General features: G+C 43.4%; 1 protein-coding gene across 1 annotated transcript in view; it reads right to left on the minus strand.

Moving 5' to 3' along the window:
- The window catches only part of snd1 (staphylococcal nuclease and tudor domain containing 1), a 361345-nt gene that overhangs the window by 336132 nt on the left and 1011 nt on the right, over positions 1-24202 (minus strand). The window contains exons 2-8 of the mRNA XM_079493746.1: positions 21745-21894; positions 20941-21061; positions 19055-19136; positions 11017-11177; positions 7647-7738; positions 3288-3446; positions 1048-1154 (exon numbers count right to left, since the gene is read on the minus strand). Of these exons, the coding sequence (XP_079349872.1) occupies positions 1048-1154; positions 3288-3446; positions 7647-7738; positions 11017-11177; positions 19055-19136; positions 20941-21061; positions 21745-21894 (872 nt within the window). The remainder of the gene's footprint in view (positions 1-1047; positions 1155-3287; positions 3447-7646; positions 7739-11016; positions 11178-19054; positions 19137-20940; positions 21062-21744; positions 21895-24202) is intronic.

Raw genomic sequence — 24202 nt, forward strand, 5'->3', positions numbered from 1 at the left:
ATTTGTTTTTTTGAAATCTTGCTTTGATATTCATGCTCAAGCTTTGAGATGGCACCCTCCACTTAAAACACTATTCCAGACATAGAGAAATCCATTTCCGTCGATGTATGCGTATAGTAGGCAGGCCCAAAACGACATGGCGTAGGACTTAAGCCTCTCCAACTGATCCAAAACGCCGCAGCTCGTCTGGTCTTCAACCAGCCAAAATTCTCACATGTCTCCCCCCTGCTCCGCTCCCTGCACTGGCTCCCAGTCGCTGCCCGCACAGAATACAAAACTCTGATGCTGGCATTCAAAGCAACCAAAGGTATGGCTCCCCCATATCTTGCAAGCATGATTGAACCCTACAAACCCTCCCGCGCACTCAGATCAGCCAACGCAGGAAAGCTGGAAGTACCCTCACTAAAAACGCCGGGACAACGCTCCACACGTCCCAAACTCTTCTCCCTTCTGGCCCCAAAACTGTGGAATGCACTCCCCGTTGCAATCAGAACTGCAGCATCACTCCCAATCTTCCGCCGTAGTCTGAAGACCCACCTTTTCAGACTCCATCATGGCCCATAGCACTTATCCTACCCCCTTAGATAGCACTTTTTAGACTTAGATAGCATTTGAAACAGACTTATAGCATGTCATGTAGACAGCACAATAATTGCATTGTATGTAGTCATAGCACATCATAGTACATATGTATAGCATAGTATAGTATATATGTATATTTAATATGTATAGTGTCATTATATAGATATGTTCTAGTTACGTTCTTAGCTTACGCATGTTTCTTGATAAATGCATTTTATATATGTGATGTATTCCCATACTTTTGTTCTTGCCTAATGTAAGTCGCTCTGGATTAAGAGCGTCTGCTAAATGCCTAAATTGTAAATTGTAAATTGACGGTCGAGAAGGAGCTCCAGCAACAACATCAGAGCTGGGGGACCATAGAGAAGATGGCCAAAGACAGATGCAAGTGGAGGAACTTTGTTGCTGCCCTATGCGCCAGCCGGCGTAATGGGGGTAAGTAAGTAAGTAATGTATAGTGTTTACCGTTCAGCTGATCGGAGTTTGTCAGCTCCCTGGGTGTACACAGCCATGGACCAGTCCACACAGCGGGCAAAACCCTCCTTCAGTAGAAGCTCTGTGATGTTTCCGTTCTGGAGAAGAAGTGGGAGACACAAATATTCAATCAAAATATTAATAAGAGACCTGGGGGTCCTCGACATGGAAATATTTGAGAACCACTGACTTAACCGTCTGCCCGCCACAAACGAGGAACACAAGGGTGTAAATTAGTACCTTAGCCCACCAAACACGAGACTCTCATGAACCAGGGTTTACATTCTTTAATCCAAGTTTTAATTCGGATCGTATCGTAGCTAATGAAGCTATCGCGTAAACATTGAGTGAGACACTGGCCGCGGCCATTTTGAAGATGCGCGCGCATCCACTTGCATTGTAAGCCCCGTCTTCAAAGCCCTGTATCTCAGAAAGGACATTGAGGGGGCAGTTTCTGGCCCAGACAAGCGTTTTCACCGGCCTGTAGCAGGCGCTGTGATACTCGTGGTCAGCTTTTTCCACCGACGAGCGAGACAACAACAACCGGTCATGATACCACACACACAGCAGTTTTTCACAGGAGCATGCGATTACCGATATTTTGATCTTCAAAGTAAGTGTTACGCGCGACAAAACCTTGGCAATATGCTATCGAGGGATTAATTAATGCTGGCGGTAAATGTATTAACCCATTTTAGGCGGGATCCCCTTTTGGTGGCATTATGTAATACTTTAGCTATTGAAAAATAGCAGATCTACAAGCTCATAGCGCGCCACCGAGTGGCGCGCTACGAGCTTGTAGGTCTGCTATTTTTGAAAAATTTGTGGCACAAATATTTGAATATAATATTCTTTCAGAAGACTTTTTATTTACTTTGACGTCAGGTCTAAATGGGTTCAGAGTTACTCTCAGGGTTCTTACCGGATGCACGATGGATCCCAGTATGATCTGGTTGGGACAGCTCTCAGGGTTCTTACCGGATGCACGATGGATCCCAGTATGATCTGGTTGGGACAGCTCTCAGGGTTCTTACCGGATGCACGATGGATCCCAGTATGATCTGGTTGGGACAGCTCTCAGGGTTCTTACCGGATGTACGATGGATCCCAGTATGATCTGGTTGGGACAGCTCTCAGGGTTCTTACCGGATGCACGATGGACCCCAGTATGATCTGGTTGGGACAGCTCTCAGGGTTCTTACCGGATGCACGATGGATCCCAGTATGATCTGGTTGGGACAGCTCTCAGGGTTCTTACCGGATGCACGATGGACCCCAGTATGATCTGGTTGGGACAGGGTTCTTACCGGATGTACGATGGATCCCAGTATGATCTGGTTGGGACAGGGTTCTTACCGGATGTACGATGGATCCCAGTATGATCTGGTTGGGACAGGGTTCTTACCGGATGCACGATGGATCCCAGTATGATCTGGTTGGGACAGCTCTCAGGGTTCTTACCGGATGCACGATGGACCCCAGTATGATCTGGTTGGGACAGCTCTCAGGGTTCTTACCGGATGTACGATGGATCCCAGTATGATCTGGTTGGGACAGGGTTCTTACCGGATGTACGATGGATCCCAGTATGATCTGGTTGGGACAGGGTTCTTACCGGATGCACGATGGACCCCAGTATGATCTGGTTGGGACAGCTCTCAGGGTTCTTACCGGATGCACGATGGATCCCAGTATGATCTGGTTGGGACAGCTCTCAGGGTTCTTACCGGATGCACGATGGATCCCAGTATGATCTGGTTGGGACAGCTCTCAGGGTTCTTACCGGATGCACGATGGACCCCAGTATGATCTGGTTGGGACAGCTCTCAGGGTTCTTACCGGATGCACGATGGACCCCAGTATGATCTGGTTGGGACAGCTCTCAGGGTTCTTACCGGATGCACGATGGACCCCAGTATGATCTGGTTGGGACAGCTCTCAGGGTTCTTACCGGATGCACGATGGATCCCAGTATGATCTGGTTGGGACAGCTCTCAGGGTTCTTACCGGATGCACGATGGATCCCAGTATGATCTGGTTGGGACAGCTCTCAGGGTTCTTACCGGATGCACGATGGATCCCAGTATGATCTGGTTGGGACAGCTCTCAGGGTTCTTACCGGATGCACGATGGATCCCAGTATGATCTGGTTGGGACAGCTCTCAGGGTTCTTACCGGATGCACGATGGACCCCAGTATGATCTGGTTGGGACAGCTCTCAGGGTTCTTACCGGATGCACGATGGACCCCAGTATGATCTGGTTGGGACAGCTCTCCAGGATGATCTGGACGTCTCTCTGCAGAAGTCTGGACTCTGTGAAGAACTTGGCTTCTGCTGCGAACGGCTCCGGGGACTCCGTACCGTCTGCCTCCCGCTTGAAGCTTGGACACTGTGGGCGGAGTGAGGTCAACAACAACAACATGCGTCACGCGTGAACATCACAACATAAAACATCAGATGTTGGCCAGCGTCTGCTTTAGGGCTGTAACTATCGATTAAATTATTAGCGATTCGATCACATTTCCAATTAATCAAATAAGTATCAATCAATTGTTTATAATCGACTAAAATGGTTTATCTGATCAACCACTTGAGCCTTATTTTATACTTTGACATATGTAGGAGAAAACTATCGCACACCAGGCAATCAGGCGTATGCACAGGTACGTAGGCCAGTGGACATCAAAGAAAGCAATAAGGTACACCCGCACACTGTGTATCTGCTCGGCAGCACATGCCTGAGGAAGGTCCCTAGTGACCGAAACGTTGCTTCATTAAATAAGACAATACTCTTGTGCCGAACAGATACAGTGTGCGGGTGTACCTTATTGCATACTTTGACATATAGCAGCAGAAATACAGAAATAAAATACCTGATCTACAAGCTCATACCGCCATCATGTCAGCTTTAATTGAGTTAAGTTTCCATTACTACTGTATATGACTGCAGAGGAACGGGACAAACAGCCCCCTGGGCTTGTGAATCTGTGATAGCGGCAGGTTCTTGTGGAAGTGGTTCGATATCACCCGTTTCACCCCCCGATTTGTGCGTCCGTTATCGCCTATAAACCAATGTCAGCTTTATGAACATATTGTCTTGTAAACAAGCACAACAACGCTAGAGAGGGGAAGAGAGCAGGCCAGATAAGGCTTCAGTTTAACCCATTTAGACCCGAGGACGATTCTACAAAACGTCTTCTAAAGACTGACAGTTTTCTGAAAAACCCATGTTTCTATGTCAGTGGTTCTAAAACTATTTCATGTCAAAGAAGGAAAGAATTATATGTAATTGGCCTCCGACCCCCCATCCGAAAATACGTAGTTCCAGGGACCCCCCCAGAATTGCGCCACATTTTCACGATTTTTTCAAAAATATCAGACCTGCAAGCTCATAGCGCGGCACTCGGTGCCGCGCTATGAGCTTGTAGATCTGCAATTTTTCAATAGCTAAAGTAAAACATAATAATAATTAAAACACCAAAAGGGGTTCCCGCCCAGAATGCGTTAAACAGCCAAAGAAACACCTTCAAATGGGACACAATATCTTCCAAGTGGGAGATGAAAGAGATTGGTTATCTTGAGAGTGGTCCATTGGCAAAGCTTGACTGGGCTGAAAGAGATGGATGGGGGAGTTTGGGCCAGAGCATATTCTAACTCATTGAGTGCCACTATAAGCATTAATATTAACCAATAAATAAGAATACTCCGTAGGTTCCATTGCTCCAAGGTGGAACACAATCGATTGATCGATCATTAAAATAAAACATGCTCTGACTGAGTAGCCCAAGTGGCCCACCCATCTTCTGACCAGGTTGAGAGCTATACGTGCTTCCATCAGCATCACCAGTGGAACTACAACAATGTTCTGGGCAGAGCCCATACCTCCGCTAAGGTGGCGCTTTGTCTAGAAAATGTTGCTGTCGGGGAGAAACCTCCTCCTAACTCCATATTTTAACTTTATGTTCATTGTAGGGATGTCTGATATTATCGACCGATATATGCATACAAATTTAATATCGGAAAATATCGTTATCGGTTTTAATTTATCGGTTTTGATTCATTTAAATTTCTCCCGAATTGATTATTTTTATTTGGTAAAACCTTACATTTATGAATGCATCCAGCAGTGCATCACAATAAAATTAGGCATAATTTGTTAATTCCACGACAGCATATATCGGTTGATATCGGACATCCCTACTAAAGCGATGCATTTTTAGCTTGCTACTTTTGAATTTGAAACCTGAAAGGTAACAGTTTTCAACATATGAGGCAGCAGTGGCATGCACAGACATTTAGAGGGGCAGCGCGTGTGAACCGGGTGGAACCGGTTGAAAGCGCATGGACCCGGTCGGTTGCCTTAATAGTGTGAGATTTATAGATGTTGGGGCCTAAATAATATTAGAAGCTTTTTATCAAGAATTGATCAATGTCACCATGGTGGTCCATATACTGTACAGTGTGCACTGTACAACATCTTTTTTTTTCTTTTTCAAAAGGGCACATTGCTCTAGCACCCCCTAGTGTCTATCTGTGCACGCCACTGTGAGAGAGGATAAGGTGTAGCAGCAATTCTGGCGCCATGCTCAGACAGTGGCCTCTGGTTGTTGGCAAGGAATTTGAATGGCCAGTTCATCAGTTCTTCCTGGCCCCAACACAGCTAACCAAAAATAGCCAATATACACTCAATGCTCACGACGACATCATCTTGTTGATGGAGGTAGAGGACGTAGTAACACGGTGTCCTCTTCAACAGCAGAACTGTTGTAACCTCTCCAAGAATTAATCAATATTTACAAAAAACTAAAAGCAGCCATAATTAGCACATTTGGTGCATAATGAATAAATGCACTAGAGCGCCAAGCAGATGAGATGAGATGAGATTTACACCACGCTAGTAAATCTGATCTCTCTTTAGAAGCGTTATTATTGTAACATGAAGTCAGAAATTAGAACTAGGGATGCACCGAAAGGGAAATTCTTGGCCGAAACCGAATACCGAATATAGGAAACAGTTGGCTGAAAACCGAATACGGAATATGATTAATATTATATATCTTTTTTCCTACCATTGCTGTCATAGCCGTACCTAAAAGGTACCTGATTTATGGCAAAATAAATGGTTATTGCAAAACTTAACTTAAATAATAATCACTATTATGGGTCCATAAAACATTTATTCGGCTCTTTTGAATACATTAATTGCATACACTATTCGTGACATATTTTCTGCCTATTCGGGCAGAAAATTCGGGCCAATCTACAAGCTCATAGCGCGCCACCGAGTGGCGCGCTACGAGCTTGTAGGTCTGCTATTTTTTTTAAATCGAAGAACGACTGATAGCTTTTTCAGAAAACTGTCAGGACATTTTTAGAATCTGATCTCAGGTCAAAATGGGTTAAGTCTGGAACAATCCTTGGTGTCTTTGTAAAACTAGGAACATCCCTTCGGCGATATGACCTTTACATGCTCCAGAAGATTTTTTTTTTTATTATCATCATTTACCTTATTTTCACCATTTTACCTTTATCATTTTATTCCACATTCAGCCCCTTGGTGTACTGCTCGTTTATGTGTTACCTCAACAGGGTGCTCAGAACAGCTTGTGGGATTGCCGTTTGAAGTTGAGATTTGACATTCATACCACCACACATACAGCACAATATAACATCATAACAAAACAAGCCAGCAGACTGTACGGAGATTCACATACACTGCTTGCTTATGTTTTTGGGGGGGTTCTATCTGGTCATATCTGTGTGCCGTTCCCAGAGATAGAAATAAATAGATAGTAACCATTTGAAGCGTTTGAGTGTCCCAATTCTGGGCCTGTCATAATGGCGAAAATAGGCAAGCATTCGGTAAAAAGAGCTCTCGACATGTCACAATACCAAAGAGATTTGGTGTAGAGGGGAAGAAAGGATGGACCTGGTGGACCCCAGGCAATGGAGTATGCAGGGTTTAAGTGGTCAACCAATTAACAGTGGTTAGATGTGTGTATTTAATTTTTATTTATTTTACCGTTTTGTTTTACATCGTTAATGATTTTGCCGATAATAGGGGCGCCACGGTAAATGTGGTGAATACAATAAACAGACAGGTAGGATAAACATTGATGAGGATTAGTCATTCTCTCATTGGACTGATTTATGGAACCGTTCTTTGAGGACCGTCTCAGAAGGAATCTGCCTGACTAGAGGACTTTGCTGTGGTTCACTTTGACATCACTGTACTGTTGCAACTCAGCCCATGAATACCATTATATACAGCTGATATTATCCCATTCTGACCTGAGATCAGATTCTAAAAATGTCTTCTACATCCTGACAGGTTTCTGAAAAAGCTATGTTTCTATGTCTATCAGTCATTCTTTGATTTTTCAAAAAATAGCAGACCTACAAGCTCGTAGCGCGCCACTCGGTGGCGCGCTACGAGCTTGTAGATCTGCTATTTTTCAATAGCTAAAGCATAACATACAGTAACACCAAAAGGGGTTCCCGCCCAAAACTGGTTATACATGACAAAAGAAAACTAAAACAAGGGGCCAACTCATTAACTCCTCCACATACACGCACACACACATCTCACCTTGACTCCAGACAGCATGACGGTGATCAGATAGTTGTCTGGGAGAAGCAAGGCACGCACGACACTGCCGTCGCGCACGTGTTCAATGATGGCTGGAAAAGGGAGGAGGGGGAAAAAAGGGGGGAGAGAAAGAGTTTAGAGACCCCATGAATAAATACATTCAAAATGGTTCTGGTGACTTAAACACTTGGTATGTGTTCGTACTGAATTCATAAAGTGCCTTTCTATTCAGGTGAACCAATCAAATAGCTTTGTGATGTAATTGACATCACACACACACACACACACACACACACACACACACATGGAGGCAGCCATGCACGTTGCCAGCCTGCTCATCAATGGGATTCGGTGTCTTGCTCCAAGGACATTGTCACATGCAATGTCATCATTGTCATGTCAACAGGAGCCAATTCACATGCCACCACTCTACCTACTAAGCCAACGTATATAAAACATACAGGTATATACAAATCAATGCAAGTATGTTTTGTTCAGTACTACCAACAAGGGTTCAGGTTCCAATTTTGCCTGCTTTTTTTTGTTAATTCCACTCATCTATCTGATTTAGGGCATAGCAGTGGCAGCCATTTTGTCGATCCAGACCCATTATATATTTTTTAATATATAGATCTACAAGCTCATGGCGCGCCACCGAGTGGCGCGCTACGAGCTTGTAGGTCTGCTATTTTTGAAAAATCGAAGAACGACATAGCTTTTTCAGAAAACTGTCAGGATGTGGAAGACATTTTTAGAATCTGATCTCAGGTCAAAATGGGTTAATGTCAAGGCCCCCCGGTTCATGTGTATTAGCACATGGACCCCATTTGGGATAACCCTATTATACCATAACATTATCAGTGTTAACTTTGTGTATTTGGACCCCTGGTGGTCCCCAGCAACAAACCAGTGATCCAATACAGACTGTACTATCTAATACAGCACAAATGCCCCAAACCTAAATTAAGTAAACAAGAGAAACGGAGCACTGCATGGGGCTGAATCCCAGCAGGCTGCAAGAGGCCAATAAGGTAAAGGAGACAAGACTTATTGACCTAATCAATGCCCACTATAGAGCGTCGCAGTCCCGCCCCCTTTCATGACAACGCCAGGCCCAGGAAATGAATCCCAATGCATTTTTCCCATATACATTTCAAAACGTATTTATTTAAAGACCTTTTAAGCGTCGTACGAAGCCAACTCTTGTCGTGACAAATCATGACAACACACACAATATTTTGGACCAAACATATAATTACAAAGAAGAAAGACAACAAAAAAAAGTGTTGTAACCGGCCGTTTTTTTCTACTTTCTAATTCTTTGTTTAGCCGGAAAAATTGTGTTTGGTGTCATGATTTGTCACGACAAGAGTTGTCTTTGTCCGCGGCGGAAACGTCTTTAAATAAATACTTTCTGAAAAGTCTATGAGGAAAATTAACGGGGATTTCTTTTCCGGGTCTCTCGAGGGGGCGGGACTGCGACGCTCTATAGTGATCCAATAACACATCTAGTGAGCATCTAAGAGTTTAATCATTTAAACTCGCATCTCATTCCTCTGATACCCCAGGAAATAAAAATCTCTGACAAAGAGAGTGAGTCAGCTTTATGAAACACATTTCAGACCATAATTGTGTTTGGAGAGGGACTCTTTGTGCACCTACGTGTTACACGCGTGCGTGCGTGTGTGTGTGTGTGTGCATGCGTGCGTATATAAGATTATGCATATTGGTATTCCTCCTGTAGACCGCAGGAACTCAAGGAGGGTAAATTTAAGGCTCTTCGGCTGAATAAGCTGCATTAAAGCATTCTCCAAGCGAGTCTTGCTCTCTCTCTTGTGAACGGGAGAGAACAAGTTATAAAACAATGGAGAAAAAAACAAAGCCCTCCCGTTCTAATTTCCCCCCCTATTCATTTAACCCATTTTGACCTGAGATCAGATTCTAAAAATGTCTTCTACATCCTAACATTTTTCTGAAAAACCCATGTTTCTATGTCAGTGGTGCTCAACCTTTTTCATCTCAAGGACCCCCAGAATAATTTCTATTGGGCCACGGACCGCCATCTGAAAATATGTAGTTCCAGGGACCCCCCAGAAGCCAATAATTCAGTTAAAAATGTTCGCTCTGAAATATATATTCAAAGATTTGCGCCACATTTTCACGACTTTTAAAAATAGCAGACCTACAAGCTCGTAGCGCGCCACTCGGTGGCGCGCTATGAGCTTGTAGATCTGCTATTTTTCAATAGCTAAAGCATAGCATAATGCTAACACCAAAAGGGGTTCCCGCTAAAAATGCGTTAATGAGCTGAGCTGCCATTAACGTTGCTCGTTCGGAATGAATGGAGAGCATTACAAACACGTTGAGGAGGTGAGGAGCGAGAGACCGGAGGACTGGAGCGTTAAGGGGAGGTTTACATTAGGATGATGCCATTACATCACATGCTGCAGAGTGGATATTGCCAGCACAACATCCGAGAGCTAAAATGGCAGCCAAGCAAGACCTTAGACCAGGGGTCTTCAACAGGGGGTCCAGGACCCCTAGCGAGTCCCAACAGTACGTTTTAACAGCGGGCGACAGCCAGACGAGTTTTCCGGAAGTACATTATTTTGTCAATGGGACCCGGCAACTACTGGCGATAGAGGGTGAATAGAGGGTGATAGCAGGTGAACAGGCGATGGTCGAAAAGTGGGCGGAGGAACGTCGGCCGAAAAGATACAAATAATTCATCTTTTGGGGCGACGTCGCCCGGCGATAGTGGGCGATAGCCAATGAAATTCAAGCGATGCTCGCCCGTTGGTCTCCCGCTATTAAAACGTACTGTCAGAGTTACTACGGGGGGGGCCACCAAATCTTTGTGCGATAGGACTTTTTTTTTTTTTTTTTTTTTTACATTAACCACTTGAACCCTAGCATTCTGAAGAGAACTTTAGCCAAAAAAAAAAGCAGATCTACAAGCTCACAATGCCTCGACCTCCGAGGCGTTGTGAGCTTGTAGATCGGCAACTCTTGGCAATGAGGGGAAAAGAGCCAGCCAAGTACAGAGTGAAATGTCAAGGTCACTAAGTCAGTTTAAAGTGGTAAAATGAAACTACAGATTAACATGAATCCAACAGTTTAGAGTTATCACTCTAGACTGCTGTCAAACAACTCTAAAGGACTTATCTATGAAATCCATGTAAAAGTTTAATCTGCAACAAAGTTTTATACAATAGTGACTCTGCTTAATCTCTCTCAAATTGGGGGTCCTTGGCCTGAAAAACATTGATGACCACTGGCTTTGACCTGGGGGGATAAAGTAGGGTTTTGGGTTAGCGTGTGTGTGTGTGTGTGTGTGTGTGTGTGTGTGTGTCCATTGTTGTGCATTTACCGTTGACTGGTTTCTGGTGCATGGAGTCGACGTAGTTGCGTGGATTCTCCACGACGTATTTCATGTCGCGGATGGTGTGTGTGCCGCCACCCTCACACCACATGCCTTTCTTGGTACTTTTAGCCGTGTCCTCCAAATCACACAGTCTGGCCTGGTCTGGACTGCACGCACACACACACACAGACACACAAAAAAAAAACATTACAAGAGAGTCAAGAGACTAGGGCTGAATGAAAACTGAAATCTTTCAATACGTAGTGTTTTTTTCTTCTTATGAATCATTTCAGCTCTACACTTCAATAGCTCCATTCAGAAGGACGTCATCACTCTAGCAATGATTAGTGTGATTTCAGAGGGTGAAATAAGGCAGCGGTTGACAGAAAATGAGACGTCTGGGACCGTAGAATGTGCCTGCAAGACCAGTTAGTAAGAAGCCATTAGATTGGTTGGTTTTGTTTTCTATAAAAAGAAAGCAAGTGTTTAGTATAATACACATTATCACCAACATAACAGGTATGTATGCTTCTGACATTCTGTTGAAGTTTAATTGAATGACGACGTGCCAATATTTACCGGCTTCAACTCTTTCTGTTTGAGAATTAAGCCATCATTCAACAGAGCGAGCGCAGCAGTGTTTGACTTTAAGCGTTGCTGATAACCAAACTATTATGGAGGCTTCTGTGAAAAGCCAGAGGGGCTTGAAAACAAATTTATCAACATTCGCTTTGCATATCTGTCCCCTGTGCAATTAATCTTGTTCCAACTTCTGAAGGCATATCTAAAATGGGTATGATTGTGGAGTTGCACGCTCCAACCCACCCCGGCCTGCCTCCCCCCTCGTTTGTTCTTCCATGTTGTCTTTGAGTGCTTGGTCATGAACTAGCTTCTGCTAAAACACTGCCTTCTCAGATGGGTTTACAGCAGCTTGAATTAAGGGCAAGACCCAACAACATTACAAATGCTATCTAAACACAGGCCTTAAAAGTCTCGTTGTTCAAAATGTTCTTGCTTGTTGAAATGCATGATCCCATTCCCGAGTCACATTCTTTAGAACTTTGGGTGAATGAAAAGAGACAATTCTATAACTGCATTTTGACATCTGAAGAGCTCCCGGAGATTTGTTTTTGTTGGCCCCGAAACAATGCAAGGCTTATTTTAAGGTCGAGTGACTTTAGATTTATTCTCAGAGTGACTGGCATGTAATTGAGGTTCTGACATCGATACCGTGTTGTTGGGTGTAATGTTACCTGCGGCTGAAAACACAAAATAATCTTTAGCAGATACTCTAAACAAGCCACGTAGCAGCTAGCACTAGTAACACAATTAATTGCATCTCTCCAAATAAAAGTCCAAGGTACTGGATTTTAAAGGGGCACTTTAATTATTCAGAGCTTAAAAACAGTCAACTCATTAAAGCAGGCTTTTTGTTTGGCAGTGAGGGGTCAGCTGGCCGATTGATCTGGCAACAGTGCAAAGATTAGTTTGTTTCCTCTTACTTACATCTTGCAAAGCCTGAAAAACAGACTGCTATATCTAAGGGGGAACAGAGTGGAAGTCAATTAAAATGCCAGACACATCAGATAGAGCACAGACTGAAACTCAAACCGTTCTTGCCTACAGAGCAAAAGAAAAAAGACAGAAACTTTCTGGGGCCGACGGCCGTGTCTGTGGAACAGTAAAGATTCTCACAGGCTGTTGAACCAGCGCTGAGCCGAGCCTGTTGATCAGGTTGTCCTGACGACACAGGTCACCACAAAGTATACATTTTCTATGTTATTATAGCTGCACCTTATGTACATATTTGCCATTATACAGTATATCTGTGGCCATTTAAACTGCCTCATCCCACAGCCATTTTTAACCCATTTTGGACTGAGGTAGATACAAAAAAAAAGGTTTCAAAATCCTATTTTTTTTCTGAAAAACCCATGTTTCTATGTCAGTGGTGCTCAACCTTTTTCATGTCAAGGACCCCCAGAATTATTTCTATTGGGCCACGGACCGCCATCTGAAAATATGTAGTTCCAGGGACCCTCAGAAGCCAATAATTTAGTTAAAAATGTTTGCTCTGAAATATATATTCAAAGATTTGCGCCACATTTTCACGGCGCGCTATGAGCTTGTAGATCTGCTATTTTTCAATAGCTAAAGCATAACATAATGCTTAAAACACCAAAGGGGGTTCCCGCCCAAAATGGGTTAACGTGTCGTGCATACAGTACATCATGCGCCGTATGTACCAAAACTAACCAACGATTGATATCTGACCAGATTTTCGGTTTCTCTTTCTCCAGCTCTTTAGTAAATTAATATTGATACCCATACACAGTACACACGATTTTGATTACAGAGCTTCTCCGTTTTGAATCTCATTCAAGATGACGTCCAGACAGTGTATTACAATACTCATTTTAAACTTAACACTTTGACGCCATACTATGCGTTCCCCGCATTTTAATCAAATATCCAACGCTGCCGACATTGTTTTATTACCTTTGGAGCATACGCTGAAGTATCTGGGCTTTTGATCGGCGTAAATCCACTTAAAATAGGTTCCCTGGTGTCTTGCGATCAATCGCACCAATCGCCATCTTGGTACGCCACAAACCGGGTACATAAAACCACATTACATGAAGCCGTGTCTTCCGTTCACTTGCATTGGACTCAATTTCCCAGAAGCCCTAGCAGCACAGCGAATGTGTCGATTTCCGGTTTCGAGATCATAACATGAAGCTCTCTCCCCCTGCTCCGCGTCAGAGACGGACTTTCGTTTTAATTATTAAAATAGGGCGATTTAGACACATAAAACAAATAGCGGGAATGACGTATTATGCAGCGGCGGAACACTGGATCAAACAATTAGCGGCAAGCAAACTGTTAGTTAATCAGCACACTAAAATGTGAAATCTGAAAACATGATTACATGGTTACTAATAACATTAACAAAAACGCTTCCCTTTGGCAGTGTGTGACCCGGCAGGCTACAACCACCATCGTTCAGCTGCAGTGAGTGGAGGTATAACCGTTCAATAGCCTGAAGGGATGGGATTTGGTTTGCAAAAATACTATTTCAGGACGACTTTAAGCTACTTAGCAGCTCACCGTTACCACTTTCACAACCTTTCAGGATAGCATTAATTAACACTGCAATGGAGGAAAGCGCAGACACTACAATGGCAGTCAGACTGACTGAGGCGAACCAACGAGCTATAATTAGCAAAGATCTACAGGCACAAGTTGGTATATGTAAGGCAAGCGGTAGATAGAGAATCTCTATCATCTTTGTAGGTCGGTAAGTACCTTTGAGCGAGGGGTTCAGACCCAGCTTCAAATAAAAACTGGAATTGTGCTGGAATACTGTTAAAGCACACCAGGGGAGAAGGAACCTTCCATGGGTTCCCTTCTATTTGAACATGCTGTAGGCTACATCTTTGCATCCGCTGCGTATCTCCCCTGTACACATACACACGGAAAAATAATATTTTTTAAGATACAAAATGTTGAATCTTCGTAAGAAGCACCCTGCTGCCTTTGCAGTTAGAGATGTAATGGGGAGCAGAAATCATATGGCTGGAGGGGTTTTCACACACACACACACACACACACACACACACACACACACACACACAAGAGGGGCAATGGTATTGAGCATTGGGACGCACAGTGGGTGTCAGTGATAATGTAGCCCACTTTCACTAAAACGTGGAGATTAACCCATTTTGACCTGAGATCAGATTCTAAAAATGTCTTCTACATCCTGACAGTTTTCTGAAAAAGCTATGTTTCTATGTCAGTCGTTCTTCGATTTTTCAAAAATAGCAGACCTACTTTTCAATAGCTAAAGCATAACATGATGCTAACACCAAAAGGGGTTCCCGCCCAAAATGGCTTAAGCAATCTTCGTGTTTTTTTATGCACTACATATCTGGAACAAACTCGCAGAAAACTGCAGGTCTGCTATAATTAACTTTTTAAAACAAAGCTCAAGACCGCCCTCTGTTAAGTTTAAAAAATAAGTTTAACACTTTCAACCTGGTTGTCATGCCAAAAAAAAAAAAAAGAACTACAAATTCACAACTCAGGTTTCATGGTGACAAGCTTGTAGATCTATGTTTTGTATTGTTGAAAGAAACCCAGGTCCCCCATAATTGCATCACTGCACCCATGGGGAGCGTGATGTTTTATTTCTTGCAAAGAGCAAGACACAAAAAAGGATGTGCTTGGATTCAGAAAGCAGACTCAGATATTGTACTGCAGCTTTATGGTGCTTAAAGCGGTAGAAACTTTTACTAGCAGTAGGAAAGTAATTGTCATCTTTGAAATGAAATTCTGCACTGAAAGCCAAGGGTCTCAAAACTAAACGAGAAGTTGCATATAAAAAAGAAAAATCATTATTTATACGTTGTATCCAATGCCAGATTGTTCATATTATTCAAACACAGCCAAATGGTAAAACATTTGATACTCATAAAATGAAGATCCATCCATCCAGATGAAAAAAAATCTGTGTAGAGTACCAGCTTTGTCAGTGCAAAGCGTGCGTGCGTGGGTGCGTGCGTGGGTCTGTCTTCTACGTTGACAGCGAAAGAGTAACACCAAACGAGTGTGGCCCAGCCTGCTGTGATGCACTGTAGAGAATTGGGCACACGGCCCAGGCCTGGGGGCGTTTAAATTGGCTGGCCATCTTCCCAAGCCACAGACAGTCAGCGTCCAAACACTGGTTCATCAGCACCGTTTGTGGCCATCAGCACCACAGTTATCATAATGATGATCATCATCACCATCCCATGGTTAGTGTGATCAATGTTCTCGATGGTCTAATGTATAGTGCGGCGGGACACAGGGGGGGATATAAACTAAAGGGTGAGGTCCTCACTAAGTAATGGCCCTCTCTTTTGGCCAAATGATAGCAGCATATACTTAGCCAATTAAGACCTGAGGCGGGTTCTAAAAAAAAACACGAGAAAAAGAAAAATCTTCTAAATCCTAACAGTTTTCTGAAAAATGTATGTTGCTATATCAGTGGTGCTCAAACCTTTTCATGTCAAAGACCCCCAACATTATATGCATATGCCTGCGGACTACCATCACAGAATATTGTATTCCAGGGACGCCCAGAAGCAAAGATTTGAGTTAAATATGTTTGCGTGTGCATATATATATATATATATATATATATATATATATATATATATAAATAATATTATATTATATTATTATTTTGTAATTACTTCTACAAGCTCAATAGCTCATAGCACGGCACAAAGTGATGAGCTTGTATATCTGCCATTTTTGAATCGCAAAAAGAAAAAAAGATCTAAAATATCACCGACGCTTTCCCGGATTTAACTCATTTTGACCTGAGATCAGATTCTAAAAATGTCTTCTACATCCTGACAGTTTTCTGAAAAAGCTATGTTTCTATGTCAGTCGTTCTTCGATTTTTCAAAAATAGCAGACCTACAAGCTCGTAGCGCGCCACTCGGTGGCGCGCTATGAGCTTGTAGATCTGCTATTTTTCAATAGCTAAAGCATAACATAATGCTAACACCAAAAGGGGTTCCCACCCAAAATGGGTTAATGTGTTAAAGCATCATTTACATTAGAGCCCGCCTCTGGCCCATTGCACAGAATGCTTGAGATGGACCATTAGGTGCAAAATATTCCTATCATCTCAGTTTCATGTTGAGACGAGACACAAATATAACAGCTTGAGTCAAATTGCCTGTAATGTGCACATACGGCCACTGGAGGGGGGCGTGTTCTCACAAAGTGCTGGATGTGTGGGTTTAAGCAAGGGGCGATGGATGCAGGAGCATAATGTGGTTGTTAACGGTTTGGAGACTGTTGTAGCAGGGCAATACTGCCACCTGCTGGAGCAACACGGCACCTTCTAAAATCGAAATCCTCCACTCTACCAAGTAAGGGTTTGTATTGGACCCCTCTACAGTTGTATGATTGTGTAACGTGGTTAAGGACTTATGGAAGCACAATGTCCAGGGTTTTTTCCCTGCATAGGATAGTTTTGCCAAACCCAAAAAAAGGAAAAATCGCCCACACCTAAATTTTAAATAAAATATGCATCATTGGTGGCCAAATTATTTTCGCTCCTATGCCACCAAAATGTGGAACGCCCTACCAACAGTCATTAAGACATGCAAATCCCTTGACTCCGTCAAAACCGCTCTCAAAGGGCACCTACAGACGGCTGCAATTCGAAAGTGGCCCCCGTAAAAATCTGAATCCCAAACCCCACCCCTTTATATGTCTCTTTTCCCTTTTTACCTCCATTATGATGAATTCCTGTTCTGTTCTTTGACTATATAGAAGTGTCTATTTGTAAGTCTCTAAATGTTTTGATGAATTGAACATGGTGGACCCTCTTGTAAACAAGTGTAATGCTTAATTGGGTCGTCCACTCAGTTAACAGTCTTTGTATTGAGTTTGTGCTTGAAATGTACTGTAATTCTGCAAACTGTTAATAAATATTTCAATCAATCAATCAAAGTAAGATCACCTGTTATTTAGACAATGTTCCATTACATTCATATACTCTACCATACAGATTGGATCAAATAACATTTCATTCATTACAATAGCTCCGGATTTGGAGGATCTTTGTCAAGCGTCTTCTTGAGATTACTTTTTGGAATTTCGGCACCATCATAAAACCAACCACAAGAAACCAATTGTAAAGATTCTCGTGTAGAAAATATTATTATAAGATCATCTCTTAATGCAGAAACCCAAAACATGCATATCCCATTAGCTTCAGTAAAAAAAGATTCTTGTACAGCCAGAATCACAGTCACCTTTCTACCTCGATTATTGCTGTGAGTCAAGTTTCTTTATTAGGAAAAAGACCCCCACCATCTCGTTCTCGAGGGGCTCCCAACAGAGACACTTGTGGGGGAAGAACAGCTGGCTACAAGTAAACTTTTAGGCAATGGTGCCATCACATGTACATGTATATATTTTGCCTACTTTCAATTAAGGAATATAGCCAGAATTTAAAAATTCCTGTCACCCATGGACTTAGAAAAGGTAATTCATGCTTTTATTTCTTCTCGTTTAGATTATTGTAACTCTATTCATTCCAGTCTCTACAAAACTCAGCTGCCAGACTTTTAACCAACTCCAAAAGACACGACCACATCACCCCCATATTAGCTACCCTCCACTGGTTACCCGTTAGTTTCAGAATCTCCGACATGCTGAAACCCTACAAGCCTGTGCGCCTCTCAGGTCCTCAGACAAGGCCCTCCTGGAGACCCCTACAGCTCAGGTCCTCAGACAAGGCCCTCCTGGAGACCCCTACAGCTCAGCTTGTCACTAAGGGCGGCAGGGCCTTTGCAACCCGGGCCTCCCACGCTCTGGAATGGCCTACCTACTGACCTAAGATGTGCAAAATCAATATCCACATTTAAAACCCAACTTTATGTTAAAGCCTTTTCCTAACTGTCATTATTGTATTATTATGCATGTTCTGTATTTGTATGCCTGCTATTGCATGAATTGATCTTTTATTGTTCTCTTTTGATGTAAAGCACTTCGTGACTTTGTCTAGAAATGTGCTATATAAATATGATCATTATCATTACCTCGGCAAGAACAATGCCACTGCTGTTAAGGCTAGCCATCAGCTCCCTTAAGTCACGATCAAAAGCACAACGTAGATGATGCGTGGATGGGGCACCACGTTACTGTGAGTCTTAACTACCTCCGTTCATCATGCAGAGTCTGGTCAAATGAAACTAAGTATCTGTTCAGCCAACACTTGTACCGTTCTGGATCATAAACAGATACTTTGGTGCAATTAAGCCGACCGAAGAGATGCAGTAGAGTCCACTTATTACCGATGTTGCATTTTATAAACTCACTTTCGGCAAAGCAACGTACTACTGTCTCCGGCATTATTTGAACATTTCAAAACAGGTGGTACGCACTGCGCAGGGCCATTGAGTGATAACCAACGAGTACTTCCAAACCCTGACACTTAGAATGAATGTGCAAACTCTATAATTATCAAGCAGCTTACTTGTTCCCTCTGATTCCTTCCCTGCGGACGGTGGCGAAGCCTTCCTGGACCAGAGACTCTGCAAGGTTCTCGCCTGTTGTGTCTACAAAACAAACGCATGGAGCAATTACAAAACATTACAAAACAACAAAGACTATACTATAAGTGGGGCGGCGGTGGATCAGGGGTAGAGTGGCTGGATGGTAATCGCAAGATTGCCGGTTCGAACCTGGGCTCCGCCAGAGTCGGTGTCGAAGTGTCCTTGAGCAAGACACTGAACCCCTAATTGCTCCTGATGTGCTGGTTGGTGCCTTGCATGGTTTCTGCTGTGTATGAATGAGTGTGTGAATGGGTGAATGTAATGCACAATCTATGTAAAGCGCCTTGGATAAAAATGCTATATAAATGCACCATTTTATAAGCCACTGGTTTCCAAAAACGGGGTCGGGACCCATTTGTGGGTCACGGACATTTTTATGGGTCCCTTTATTTTTTTGTTTCCAAAAAAAAAGCATCGAATTAAAAACAATTTCAATGTTTTCTTTTTTTTGTAATTTCATGAGGAAATAAGAACCGGTAAAATATAACGAAAAAGCCTGGCAAGGAGAGAACAGGGGGCGAAATAATTCTGGCAGTCAATGAGTTCTAGTGCTGCAAGAATTGGCCAAAAATGTCGGTCGGATATTCCTGTCGAAACACTACGTGGGTTCGACTCATTCGAACCTATTGAACGTCGAATGTATATCATTTTTACATTACATATTATTGTAGCCCAATATGCAGTAAAAGTGTCCCTCTTTCTTTCTCTGTATGTGCCAGACGCGGTTGGTGCTGAGAAATGCGCTCTCTTGCGAGATCAAATGAATGATTCATACTTATTTTATCTTATCATTGTTGTAATGGTTTAGTTTAGATACAAGTCCAGGACTTATCTGGGGAACAGAGACTCATCACTCCAATGATGTACTCATTGTGCTGTAATAGAAGTTGGAACAATCCTGATTCGTTACCTCGATATGAAACGGGGAAATAATCAAAGCAATGCATTGTTTTTGGTTTAAATCAAATTAAGGTAGGCTACAAGATAAATGTGTCACGGAGGGAGCTTTGACGTGAGAGACAAGAATCCATGCATAGTTTTTTACATTGTGTTTTCGGTCGTCGAGTCTCACTGTAAACTGTCTGCCTTCACTACCAAATGAATCACCGTTTCAGCTTGACCCGCTATCATTTTATCATCAATTAAAGTAACACCATGGTAATAAATGTGCGTGCTTTCAAATACCGAGCAACTAAAAGTCAAAAGACCACCGACTCTCAGGCTTCTAACTGGGAGGCACACGCTGATCCGACATGCGGCAACAGCGGTCGGACATGCGGTCGGACATGCGGTCGGACATGCGGTCGGACATGCGGTCGGACATGCAGTCGGACATGCAGTCGGACATGCAGTCGGACATGCAGTCGGACATGCAGTCGGACATGCGCTACTCCCCTGCTTGTGGTTAGAGGTAGGTTGTCGGTCTAATGACACTCGGACCAATAGTATGTCGGAAATAAAGCCTGCACGCTCCGAGGCAACTGTGTGGGTGCACCGTGTCTGTGGTCAGTGTGAAGTCTGTACAGGCAGAATAGCAGTGAGCTGATTTATTCTTCGTTGTATGCCGGTGTCAAGTGGCAAACATAACTAATCTACAAGCTAACAACACGTTGCATCAACGACGCGTTGTGGACTCGGTTTGTGTGCCCTTGTATTCTTTCAAAATAGCGACGTGGGGAGACGTCTTGGGCACAAATTAGGTCTACGGGAGACTTTTCCAGCCTCCTGCCACTGACTGACGTGGGGGTGCCAGATTGAAAAGTGGTTAACAAAGCCCTTGCGGATGATGGCCTAGAGTTCCACTCACCTCTTCCCAGGTAGACCATGCCATACTCTCTGCCTAGAGCGGTCTTCACCTCCACGTTGAAGCACACTTCTTTTCCGATCAGCTTCTTGCGCAGGAACTCTCTGGCTTGAAAGGCAAAGGGCTGCAACAACACAGACAACAATGTCCCTGCTTTACTTTATCTCCAACCTACATGTTGCCATGTCCACCACCAGAGCATGCCCGGCAAACTACATGTTACCATGTCCACCACCAGGGCATGCCCGGCAAACTACAGCAGCCCACTTCACTGTAACACTACAGTATATGGATGGATACTGTAAAAACAGAACTATGTTTTGTATGTTTGTGAGGGGTGCTCACAGGTACGCAACCAGGGTTTCGATCTAGTTCCACCCCAGTTTCGGGACACTAAAATGTGTTTTATCACGCAGCCACTATTCTGTGGAATGCCCTCCCTTACAGCCATGAAATCACTAAATGATCGTGCAAGATTTAAGAATGACCTTTGTCCTTAAATCATGGCTCCATCTTCACACTAATTGGTCATAGTTAGCATAGTTAGATCCCAACCCAGGATAACAACCCCCCCCCCCCCAAACATACGTATAAGTCACACAATCAAGGCACAGGAACAATCAAATAAACGCATGCAGAGACGAACTTAGAAACACGTGCACGCGCTTGCGTGCACACCTATTTATCAAGATTAGCATCCCATGGTGTTTGCCTGGGGGTCTTGTTTGGCAGAACTTTGCCCCACCATTGTTAAACACGTCATGTAAGCAAAATAAACACAAGCACACCTCGTATAAAACCACTCACCTCATCGGGGGTGTCCTTCATATCGGGCTGACCCTGGGCGGCTCGTCGTGCCATAGCCCCTGCCCGGATGTTGCTGAGGTTGATCTGGCGCTCGGGAGGGGGACCACCTCGAGGCTGGCCCCGAACGATGATAGCGCAGCCAGACAAGACCTGTGCAGAGATAACCCATCACAATGACAGTCAACAATTTAGGCATTCTGCAGACGCTCTTATCCAGTGATTACCAAAACAAGGTAATCACAATGACACACTCACTAGCCTCCAATCACTAGATCTATAATCTACTCACTAGAGCTCCAATCACTAGATCAATCCGTCGGCTACGGAAACAGACTAGACGGTCAGTAGAGTAAAACTACCCACTCGCATTGCAATTGTGTCGATGGCTAACTGATGAACATTGAAGCGGGTCTTTACTAAAAGGTTAGAGTAAAGGGAAACATTTTAGCTAGGCAAATAAAAGATATGCCTATTATGCAGCAAATCGTGTGCGTAAATCATTGCCAGTAGGTAGATAGATGCTAAACCACCAGTGGCATCACTATTTTGGGCATGTCGTTATAGTATTTATTCCCCCAAAATAGCTAAATGTGTGACTGTTGCGAGCTTGTAGATTTGCTAAATTTGTAAAAGTGTAACTTGGGCTTCAGTGGTTAATCAGCTGAGCAAAGCCCAGCCTCTACTGAAGTGCAGGGAAGAAACCAACCAGCGTTGCTCGTTGTCATGGTGATCTGCGGTCAAATCTAGCATTCAGAGACAAGGTGAGATCATGCAGTGCGATAGCGTACTAGCTAAACAGGCACAAAGATAACGGCCTATAGGTCCTGGGTTTGACTACCACGGCATTTACACGAATCTGAGCAAACATCTTTTATCTGTGGTCGCTCCAGGAGCATCACTGTTGTGCTGTTGATCTAAGATGTGAGCCAGATAATGCTGGTCTCGCGTCAGAAGAACGTCCCACTCAAGACCGACTGACTGACTCACGCGCGCCGAGTAGCAGCCAAGTGGAAGAGGACCAGCCATGGAAAAACAGCCCCTGCACTGCATTACCTTCCTCTCGTCGCTGTTTACAGAAGGGTTATGTTCCAGTCTGAAATGCACATGACCTTGCTTGACTTGCTTGAGGTGGGAACGACATGTCACCCTAAACTGGCCGTACAGAAGAAGAGAGTAATCTGGACTCATTACAACTCAAGTATGCTACAAGTATGTAGAAGTTAGAACTATTACATTTTCTTTTGGAGGAAAAAAAAAAAGAGTGCCAACTGCCAAGAACGAGTGATTCCTCAACTTGTTCAGAACTTCAGATACACAAGCGATGAGCTCATTTACAAAACACACTACTCCCAACGGTTCCAAACCACAGGCATGGAGTTGGACCCTGCTCACCTGCTCTAGAGACAAGAACAGGCCCATGTGTTATACTTTGATAAATCAGCTTTTTTCAAATACATGGGAGCAAAACTAACGGGCTGAACACAATAAATGCAAATGCTAGACCAGACCAGCTCAGCACATGCTGTGATTTTGAATCCAAGCCAATCAAGCTCTGTGGCCAAGAAAGTAGATGAACTGCCAGCACTCTCAGTACTATAGTAAAAAAAAAGGGGGAAAAGAACTTGAGTTTCACCCAGAGACAAAACGCCACAACCACGCGGAAGAGTTTGGGAGTAGGCCACAAAAGGCATAAATAACATCAATATGAAGCAAGATGGTACGCTACTGTACCACCACGAATGGCTACACACTAGACTAGAGGAGCCAGAAACCTCTACGTGTCACTTTCGTTCGTGGTTGGCAAATATTCTGTGACTTGAGGGTACACAACATTACAGATACAGACAGCTTGGCTTTCAGCTGATGGTGTGCATTAGGGACCAATGTTCAAGTTCACAGGGCAGTCCTCAGTTATTTCTCAGTCAACTACTAGTCCAGGAGTTTGTCAATGAATTGTTGGCAAACTCCTTGACAAAGTGATACAAGTTTCTTTAGATTTCATACCACTTACCAGAGATGAGCTCAAATTCAACAAATTCATTTATTAAAACAAAGAAATTCAACAATATGACAGATTAAGTGAGGAGCGGCCCTACAAGTTAGATTGTTTGACATTCCGCAATAGACAATAGGGTAATACGGTTTCAGTTCCATGTCATATTGTGGTATAATGTGCTTACAATTGTTATTTCCCCCAATACTGAAACTAGCTTTAAGTTAGCTTGTAGCCAACAGCTAACTACCACAGTAGTCATACACTCAATATTGTCAATTCAGGTGATGAATGAAGTAAATTGGATTATCTGGAAGAGTGTAAGACCATGAATTTGGAAGTTGAGGCAAGCAGCTGGTTGTTGCTGGATTTACTCATGTTAGTTAGCCAACTACCTGGGAGTCCAAACATCTGTGCAGAGTGGATGTGTGTGCTATAAATGCTAACGCTGTCAGAGAACATGCA

This window comes from Electrona antarctica (assembly GCF_951216825.1).
Source record: "Electrona antarctica genome assembly, chromosome: 23".
In the NCBI taxonomy this organism is placed as follows: Eukaryota; Metazoa; Chordata; class Actinopteri; order Myctophiformes; family Myctophidae; genus Electrona; species Electrona antarctica.